Source organism: Myotis yumanensis, unplaced genomic scaffold (assembly GCF_028538775.1).
Source record: "Myotis yumanensis isolate MYYU_CA2020_CCGP unplaced genomic scaffold, mMyoYum1.0.hap1 SCAF_3, whole genome shotgun sequence".
Classification (NCBI taxonomy): domain Eukaryota; kingdom Metazoa; phylum Chordata; class Mammalia; order Chiroptera; family Vespertilionidae; genus Myotis; species Myotis yumanensis.
The window spans coordinates 99,585,086-99,595,775 of record NW_027223754.1 but is presented as its reverse complement, the minus strand read 5'-3'; the positions used below and the strand labels follow the sequence as shown (position 1 = coordinate 99,595,775).

General features: G+C 37.8%; 1 protein-coding gene across 5 annotated transcripts in view; it reads right to left on the bottom strand.

Moving 5' to 3' along the window:
• Positions 1 to 1,996: 1,996 nt before the first annotated feature.
• Positions 1,997 to 10,690, bottom strand: part of NBEA (neurobeachin) — a 975,192-nt gene continuing 966,498 nt past the window's right edge. For all 5 annotated transcript variants that reach the window (XM_070409180.1, XM_070409183.1, XM_070409179.1 and 2 more), the window contains 4 exons: positions 8,831 to 8,932; positions 6,710 to 6,906; positions 5,748 to 5,899; positions 1,997 to 3,835 (listed from right to left, as the gene is read on the bottom strand). In XM_070409180.1, coding sequence (XP_070265281.1) covers positions 3,745 to 3,835; positions 5,748 to 5,899; positions 6,710 to 6,906; positions 8,831 to 8,932 — 542 coding nt within the window. In that variant the 3' untranslated portion in view covers positions 1,997 to 3,744. The remainder of the gene's footprint in view (positions 3,836 to 5,747; positions 5,900 to 6,709; positions 6,907 to 8,830; positions 8,933 to 10,690) is intronic.

The window sequence follows — 10,690 nt, the reverse complement described above, 5'->3', positions numbered from 1 at the left end:
GATGGCCTCTTTATGTTTTAAAATTGCCCTAACCGGTTTGGCTCAGTGGATAGAGCGTCAGCCTGTGGACTCAAGGGTCTCAGGTTCGATTCTGGCCAAAGGCATGTACCTTGGTGTGCAGGAGGCAGCTGGTTGATGTTTCTCTCTCATCAATGTTTCTAACTCTCTATCCCTCTCCCTTTCTCTCTGTGAAAAATCAATAAAATATATTAAAAAAATAAATAAATAAAATTGTGCTAATCCTCAATTTTGCCAGCAACAAAAGCATTCTCTCCTTTGTTGCCTGAGAGATGCTTTTTGTCATGCTGAAGTAGCATGAAAGGGTTGTCAGGTTGAAAACCAAAGTTTTGTTCTACAAAGTAGACATTTTTTTCCCATGACCAACTTGGTCGAGAACCGTATTGTTCTCGATGAGAGGCTTTTGAGAACCAAGATTTAACTGTGCTTTTAGCATTGTGCCCGAGGTTTGATACCTAAATGAAGGTTTGGAAGATTCTCGTTGCTGGTGGCATTACAAGAATAATAGGATCCTGCTTCTCCAATATTGGTGTGTCTTCTTCCAGTGAACCTTCTAGGGAAAATGATTGGCAGATCACCTCAAAAGGTACTGGACCTCTCAAGCTCACATAAAAGAGGTCTTATGCTTCCTTGCTGAAATGTGTTTGATGAAAAGATATCATATGTGGCAGAAATTGGTCTTGAGAACTGATTTCATCATCACATAGTGAGAATTTGGGGTATGGGGGCTCCCTTTACTTGCCCAAAAGATTGTACCTGACCAAATTGGTTTAGGTCAATTTACCTCAAGGAGTTCAGCTAGATAGTACAGGCAAAGAGGAGGTCTCTGGGCAGGAAAGACACTAGGGACCAAGGCAGGGCCATTCTCAGGGACTCATAAATAGGTGGGTTTGCCTGAAGTGAGATTATCAGGATGACAGCCAAGAATGCTTCCCTCCTCACTTCTGTGCTCAGCTGAGTTTGGACCTCATTCCTTACATTAATACTATTGAAAATATGCCCAAGGATGATTCACCTCAGAATCACCTGGAAGCATAGATTCTGCTCTTAAAAATAAGCTCCCAAGCCATTTTTTACCCAGCAGAGCTTACTAATATGGGGAGCCAAGCAGGGCGCTCAGCAGAGGAAGGACTAGGTTGGTAGTGTAGTTGAACCCTCTGGCAGCAGAATGGACTATGTTAGGGAGAGGTTTGATGTGAGACTCAGATATTGGTCAAGATTTTGGTGACAATCCAGATGATGGTTCTGGAAGGGGTGTGTATTAATTTAAAGAGACCTGTAGGTAACAACCAGCTGGCCTGCAAGAAGGCTGGGTTTAGGGAGCCAATGGGCTTACGATGACTGACAGACTTCTGGTGTGAGGCTAGAAGGGACAGTGATAGTAGCAAGCCTCTTTTGGGCTACTGTTGGTTCTGTCCCTTTTGTCCTGGGAATGCAGATGACAGTTTACTTGCAGTTTTGTCACTCCTTGGGCCTGTTTGGGTTGCTGCCCCCATTGCCCACACCAATTTGAATTACAGAAGTTCCCCAGCATGGCTCCTGCTGTCCACCCTGCTCCTCCAGGCCTGTCAGTCCTGGTCATGCCTGGTGGATGAGAAATTCTAGAAAGTGTGGTTCAAATGATTATAGCATTATCTGATAATATTCATGTAATGAGAAATTAAACCCTACACCATCACTTGCATTTAGTTCCTTAGGGAAAAAAAAATAATAACACCCAATGTGGATTATATAGAAGAAACAACAAGGGTGGTTTCCCTCCAATCACTGATGCCCCAAATCCCTGCCAGATGGCCAAGCAGAGCGGCTCATGATTTAGCAAATGACAGAACCTCATTAGGACACGATTTCATGTTTTAGATGCTGTAGGCTTTTATACAAGGTGATGTTCATTTCTTAAACTTGTATGACAACATAATGAATGCATGTAAGTGAAGTGTCCAAAGAAATGTAAAGCACTCAGTCAATTCTTTGCATATTTTATTTTTCATTTGTTGATATCCAACTCACACACATCTGGCGTATTTTACATCTTTGCAATAAAACATGGTTACAATAGCTTAAGGAATTTATATATCCAAAATATTCCACCATGATCTCAAGATGAAATGAACTTGTCTTCCAGATGATCTGTGTCCTCCCAATTCTAAGCTACAAACTCAAGATATTGCTTACAGCCTGGTGATGAATAACTTAATCATTACTCTGATTCCTCAGAATTTCAGGATTTCATAAATACAAACAACAATGAAGAAGGAATTCAGTTCTAAAACTTACTAGTACAGGTGAATAACAAATAAGTAATCACATAAATAAATAATGATATGTTTCTGGTGCAAAGTGCCAATAGAAAGAAACCATTATTCTGTTTTGTCTTTTTAAATAAATGACTGCAAGTAAGTGTAGATTCTGAGAAAATTACATTCCCGTAACATGCCTCATAGCCCTACTGACACAATATGTACATCTATGACAATACAGTCACCAAATATACAAAGAAGAAACATAAATAAAATGTTTATACCCTTGGGTATATAACTTGATCAATACAATGTATGGAAAATAATTTGATAGCCATAATTTTATATCATAAAAGATGAAGTGCCTTAGACTAGGAATGTGGCTTTAGGTGAGAATTTCACAGAAATCTAAAATAATAACTTTAGTTATTGTTATGATTAAGTCCAACTTGTTATTAAAGAAACTAAGCTATTCAAGAACCAAAGAGAAAAACAAAACAGCAACAACAACAACAACCAAAAGGCATCAGATTATCTTCCCCTAATGTACAGAGACTAAGCCAGCAGATGACTCTGGATGAAATGTCCAGAAGCTGGGAAGTCATTACTATTGAACTAATGATCATGACTCTATTTATACAATAAAAACCCAGACCTCATCCCTAATTCCCCTTTCTGCTGTGTCTTCAAATTATGACGGGTGGGGCTGAATTTTCTTTGTATAAAGTACCAAAAAATGGCAAATAATGGCTTAGTATCCAAATGTTTTATGACCAAATTTCACTTAGAAGGGATGAATTTAGATTAAAAAGTACATATTATATTTTAGGGAAAATGTCAAAGATTACCGATTGATCCCAAATAAAACCATTTTATATGAGCTGTGTCCTTGGACAGATCTTTCTGTTTCATAGTGTGGATGCACCTTTTCCATCAAGACATCAGGGTTAAAGAGCATGCAAGTTGTAACTCCACAATAAAATTAAGAAACATTGTGGTTGTTTTTTTATACAAGGTTTTACTTTTACAAAAGTATCCCTTTAAATAAGATGCATCTGATGTACAAAGTATCAAACATGTTTTTTGTTTTTTTTCTCAGCTTGAAAAGAGGCTGGAAATGGGATGCAGGTTAGGTTCAGAGCTTAACTTTGTAACAACTGGACACGAGGTTCCTCAGAATTGTCAAAAGTCTCTTGTGCGTCCTACTACCTTTTCTCATTTAACCACAATATATGAAATAATTACCAAAACATTTCCCAATTCTTATAATTTACATGATATAAGCTTGCTTGATAGCAGCTGGTATTTAGTCATGAAAAAATACACAAAGTAAAATGGCTGCTGACTACAATGTACAGCTATTGCTGGGTGTGATGGAATGTACATACGGAGGTGATAGAGACGAGTTTTTCCACCAGAGATATTGCCTTTCCATGCAGCACTTGTGCTCTCAGTTTTAACTTGGCTTTTGGTTCTTCATTTGTCTTCAGTATCTATTCTGGTGCTCATAATGCCACCGATTAAAATCTATATTGAAAGCTACAATGCTACCAGAAGCCATGCCAGTGATCAGAGTCCTGGGAAAGCAGAGACAGAATTAAGAGTGACACAAATCACTGATGTGGTTGCTATTTTACACTAGACATGATCATGATCATGATCTCAAAGTTCACGACATCTCAATGCATGTTCACTGAGACATGATTAAAATGTATTTGTGGTTCTCCTGAGTGAAGCTAAATCAACCCCACATACCTGAACTGCCAGACTAAGTATCGCTAAACATTTGATAGGACATCTTGTCAGATAAGCACTTTGGAGTATTGCACCCTCAATATATGTTTATCTACCAATTCATAACTTATGTGCATGTGCTATAAGTCCAACATAGGGAATTATAAAACACAAAAATAACTGAAATTAAGGATGAGATTATTTTTGTTTTTTATAAGGACATAGAAACTTGATAATATCTTTCCTTACTCCTCTTCAGTGATCCCTGACTCTACTGTGACTTTGCATATGCTCTCTGATTGACCCACCTCCCCACACCTAGAGAAAGCCTTTACTACCCTCCCCACCCTTTAAGAAGTATCAGGTCTATTATTTTGTCCCTGCTTCTCTCACATACAATTTTGGTTATTTGAGCTCTTTGGGGCCAGTAATCTTGTTATGTGTTGTATCCTGCTTAATCTATGATGGTGGTAGCAAATGTTTGCAACCTGAATATATGATGAATAAGTAAGAATATTAGAACAGTTTAACTACTTAAGAACACAAATTGCTTCAAATACTTTAGAAACATCCTTGCATATATAAGTAATTACCCAGTAAGCCATTCCTATTTATTCATTAATATAGACTACAGCATCTTAGAACACTCTAAGAATAATCTGCTTAAATTTTCTTTAAAAACAGGCTGAGCTGCAGATGAAATATCCCTTCTTCAAACTAAATTATGCTTTTTTTTATTACTTCAATACCATTTTACTATATTATAAAGATGCTTTGTTAAATTTATTACATAAGCCTTAATATTTATAATATTTTAAAATCAATATTCTTATAAAGAATATACATATAGTTGAAAAAGTTGATTAATAAGCTTTTCTTTTTTCTGTTAAATAGAGGGTGGAGCAAAAGTAGGTTTACAGTTGTTCATATGGAAAACAATATAATTAATAAATAACAATATAAGAATAATCTTTGTTTCACATATTCACAACTATAAACCTACTTTTGCTCTACCCTGTGTATAGCAAAACATGAGAAATTACATACCATATTAAAATTATACAGTTTTAATTTATTTTTAAAATTTTAAGATTTTATATTCTAAATAGTTTTTTCACTATATAATAAACCCAAAGGTGAATTTTAGGAAATAGCAAAATCCTGTTGCAAACTAAGGAACAATGAAAAATCATATTAATTAAGAAAAGATTGTAGTTCTCAGGGAAACACATAAAACTCAATAAAATAACATAATTAAGAAAAATGTAAATAAGAAAATGGGGTGGGGTTGTTTTGAGGAATGAGGAAGTGCCTTGCATCTTTTAAAGCAGGTGCCAACTGTAGTCTATACTGTACATTTTTCTGGTAATTAGTTAGTGGGAAGTACGCCTGAAGCTGAAGCTCAGCTCTGCTGAAACTGTCTCCTTCACATCATGTAAGCCAGGGAGGCCTGGCTGAGCCTAGGGGAGGGTATGAGAGCAGAGATGTTGATGGAATTATTCTGTTTTGGGCAGTGTCTGGCTGTGCCTGTTCGTTTTCAGACTCCCTATTCCCTTTGTTTTCTTTTTGTCTTCTGTTTTCCTCTTGCCAGAATCTTCTATTACAGAACTTACTCCTCTCTTCAACTTACCCTTTTCTGAACTAGTCTTTCTTCCATCTGGATGCTGGAATCTTACAGCATGTTTCACCCTTGGTAGAATGTAAAGAACTTTCCATGACCATTCTCAAGTGATTACACTTCCCCTCGTGGCTCACCTCTGGTCATGGGATAAATCCATTGCTCTAATGCCAGCGTCACATCCGGGGTAAATGTACAGCTGCTTGAAGTCACAGGCCTGCCAGACTTCTACCACACCATTGTCCCCTCCGGTCACCAGGTTCTGGCCATCACTGCTCAGGAGAATTGCCTTCAGAAAAGGCAGAAAAACAGACATTTCTCCCAGTGTTTCCCAATCAGTGGTCAGTACTAAAAAGTACTCAATACAATTCTCTTGTAATTATTATCAACTTTTAGTCATTTGTCCAAGTTATCTAAAGTCTAATCCATGGAATTTCCAATGTGGAATTCATCAAAGGTATTATATAAACAAAGGATCTTATTAAAACCAATTTATGTTACAAAATAACAGAAGTCCCAAAGAGAATATTATCAATCTAATCCAGGAAGAAGTTGAGAACGAAGTAACATGATGTTTTGTTAAGCCCCGAATATTAACAATGTTAAGACTTTTAGAACAAATGGCAAAAGCATATTTCAATACAGTTTTTAATAATGATAAACCAGGGATTACAATTTATTTGTGAGTGAAGGATAATTTGGTATATGTAATTTTCGTCTACGGTCCTAAAGGTAAGATTCTTTTACAAAAACTCAGGGGATACAGCACTGACACAGCTGTTTAAAACTGTGTAAAAGGAGTTTTAAAAAAAATCTCTTTAAGAGTCTAACCTCTAATCAAACAGCAGCTATTATCTGCAAAGCCTAATTCACTGAATTAATTACTTGGGATTAAATGAACTTTGGGTTTGTTCAAAGAATCCAGTCACCCTTGGTAGAATGTAAAGAACTTATATGAATTTATATGTCTTTAAAACCAGCACATATCTATTGAATATCAGATAAATTCTATTATGAATCCTAATATAAATCACTTAAAATAGTTAATATTTAATCTGTTGGTTTTAGTCTCTATTTAGTACTAAACATGCAGATTTACCCGTGTTGAATCATTGATTTCCATTTGAGCCAAAAGCTTCCCATTAATACTGAAATTGCTGAATCGCCCTCGTTCGTAGTATATGATACAGTGGCCTTCACTGGAGACAGAAATCAAGCGCGGGAACAAGCAGTTTTCTGGTCCTTCAAGGGCTCTCAGCAAATCTCCAGTAATTGTGTGGACAAGGCAAGGGCCCTCTGCAGAATGGAGGGCATCAATGGCCAGAGTCATTGGTGATGATAAGTCACATATTAGCGACCATAAATCCGCAAACCATCCCTGGTATACACTCAGATGTGTGAAAGAAGGTAGACAATAAAAAAGAAGTATGCTGGCAAGAGCAAGAGTCGATGTTATGTTTGAATGGAACAAAAACAGAGAACTATTAAATAACACACACATATCTTCCAAAATTTTTATCCGGTTAAAGACTTGGTCTTTTCCTCTATAAAAAGGATATAGTTCATAGATTATGTGAGAATAAAAAACTATATGACCCCCAAATTTTTTCTTAATGTGCTTTTAAAAATATTTTCTTTAAAGTTTAGGAGAATCATCAAAACAATTGCTAATTTTGTTTAGTGTATCAAAATTCTAACATTTGTATCACCTAAATACATTATTATCAGTATTAAGTTTTACATTTTCTATAGTCTATACATAAAATGTAAGAAGCAAATTAAAAATAATCAGGTAATTCAGATTATAGTTATGCTTTTCATCTTTTGAATAAATGAATAGTGAGGCAGGAGTGTAAAAGTAGTATGGGGAGTGACTTATTTGCTCCAATTGTGTTCTCCCCTATAGAAATTGTGTTGATAAGATAAAAAATTCACAAACTCATAAAAATAATTTGTTAACATAGTTTGGTATGGCCTTCCCTGCCCATCTAAAAACCTACAAAACTGTAGGTAAATTACATTTCTATTTTTCAATCAGTTTATTTAAGTAGGTACATATATTATAAAATAAGCAAAATTATAAAGCCACCTAAGTCTTTTCCTGATTACTAAAGTGAAAGACATGTATTATAGAAAATTAGAGAGAAAAATAGCATCACTTCTAAAGTCATCTGTCACCTACAGAAAATTAATGTTTCTTTCCTATGCCTACTGGCTTTTTTTTTTAACTTTACCAGGTAGAATGATATTACACGTATTGTTAGTATTTCTTTTTAATTAAAAAGACACTTATTGAAAATATTCTATGTGTATATCTCTGGGTTATTTACGCTTAGATACAAAAATGAAGAAACCACCCTCCATACCTTCTATTTTTATGGATATGAGGCAAACAGAATAAGCTCCTAAAAACTAAACCTAGTCATCTCATCACCTTGCTTAGAAAACTTCAATAGTTTCCCACTGTACTTATAATACAATAAAATAAATCACAAATCCTAGTGCCACTGGCCCCTCCCACCTCTTCAGCCTTCTTTCTCTTTAACTCTGTGGCATCATCACTCAGCCTCTTCGGTTTTCTTTCAATTTCTCTAAGATTAGGTTTCTTCCTGCCCCAGAGCCTCCCCATAAAGAACTGGTATCTGAGCCAGAATTAGAACCCAAGTTTCCTGACTTTTCCTAAAACAACACTTCTGCTACAAAACACACAAAAAACCTAAGTTAGCAATTTTCAACTTTTTTCATCTCACGGCACACATAAACTAATTACAAAATTCTGCGTGTAGCAGTGTGCCTGCCAGGGCACACCAGTTGAAAATAGGTGCCCTAAGTGATCATTTTTTCTTTTCTATCAACCTCTACCTAGTCCCATTTAATTTGTAAATGGGACTCCCACCATGGCCACCTTCCCCTGTCTTCATCCTCCTTGATTTTTATATGTTAGTTTTAAAGGCTGCATCACACAGGAAGTGCTGCAGTTTCATTTTACAGCATTCTGGCTAGAATGCTGGTGACCAGACTATATAACATAAAAGTTTTTTTTTTATATATTATATCAGTCCTGGTAATTATTGATACTAAAACTAAACAGCTGCAAAAATCCTAGGGTTACATTTGTCTATAAAGAGCCTCCTAAAGGAAAAAAAAATCATGAATCATGGTTAACTTAAGGAGATGGTACAGTTTTAAAAGACCCAAAATGAAAGAAATATCTTCTGACCTTTAGCACCACTGATAACAAGTCCAAGCTCTGCGCAGACAGAAACACAGACAACTTCATGGTCATGGCCTGTGAGAACAGCCCTTGGTGCAGGATAGTCACCTGCAAGGAAATAGCAACAGAGTCACTGTATGCTGATGGCAGAAATGAAGTACACCATTAAATCAAATGTTTAAAATAATAATCATTAATGTTTGTTAATGGCATTTACTAGCTGTGTTTTACCATGAGCCAGTTACTTAACCTCTCTGCTGTTTCCTGCTTAGGTGACTGGATAATGTAACAAATATAATGAGCTTACATTATAAAGTGGTGATAATTATTCCTTTTTCCTGGTTATTGTTATAAAACAGATACCAAGATGCCAAGGCATTTACATGCTTTATCTTATTTAATAACAGCAATATTCAGATGAGTTAGGCACTGTTATTATCCCTCTTTTATAGCCAAGAAACCTGTGTTTATAACTTGTACAAATTCATACAGCAAGCAGGTACTAGACCTAGAGCTATCCAATTTTAAAATGCATGCTCGTACCCCTTTAAAAATGTCCCAACAAAACAAGCTGAGGAGCTTAGACTTTTTAAAATCCTCACCAATGGATATGTTTATTCATTTTAGAGAGAGGGGAAGGGGGAGGGAGAGAGAAAGAGAGAGAGATGAGAGAGAGAGAGAGAAACATTCATGTGAGAGAGAAACATGAGAAATAAACATTGACCAGTTGCCTCCCATACCTAGATATGTGTCGTGACCAGGAATCAAACATACAACCTTTTGTTTTATGGGATGACATTTCAATCAACTGAGCCACACTGGCCAGGGATGATTTTTTGAAGAGAAAGGAAAGTAGGATAGGAAAGAAGAAATGGTCATCTTAATTTCCCTCTTGACTTAATAAAGTCAAAGCCAGCTAAAGAGTCCAGCTGAACTATATGCCATAAGTATTTTCACTGCTAGGTGCTTTCAGGAACATTGAATGAATGCCTTCTAAGTGACAGGCACTCAACAAGTGGGCTAGGAGTGGAAAGTATCTACACTAATAAAAGACAAAGATGCTAATTGACCGTACCTTCCCTATGCCCAAGCCACGCCTACCAGCCAATCAGAGCGACTATATGCAAATTAACCCAACCAAGATGGCAGCCGTCTGCCATGGACCTGGAGCAAGCAGGAGGCTTGGTTGCCCTGGCAATGGAGGAAGCCAAGCTTTCCACGCCTGTCCTGGCCAGATGTGGCCTCCGCAAAAGGCAGCAAAGTTTCAATTATAGAAGCTAAATAAACCCCAGATACCCACTTCCAGTCAGCCTCCACTGGGAGCTTGGGTGGCTGGGGGCTGTGGCCAGCCTGCAAACAGTCATCAGCCCCTCACCCAGGCTGGCCAGGCACCCCAGCGAACACCCCCACCCTGAAGGGGGTGTGGCCAGCCTGAAAACTGCCATCAGCCCCTCACCCAGGCTGGCCAGGCACCCCAGTGGGACCCCCACCCTGATCCCCGACACCCTTCAGGGCAAACCAGCCAACCCCACCCATGCACCAGGCCTCTATCCTATATAATAAAAGGGTAGTATGCAAATTGACCCTAACAGCAGAGCGACTGGGAATCACTGGTCACTATGACACACACTGACCACCAGGGAGCAAACGCTCAATGCAGGAGCTGCCCCCTGGTGGTCAGTGTGCTCCCACAGGGGGAGTTCTGCTCAGCCACAGGACAGGCTGACGGCTGCCAGTACAGCGGTGGTGGTGGGAGTCTCTCCCGCCTCCTCAGCAGCACTAAGGATATCCGACTGCAGCTAGGCCTGCTCCCCGTTGGCAAGTGGACATCCCCCAAGGTTTCCCGGTCTGCCAGAGGGATGTCTG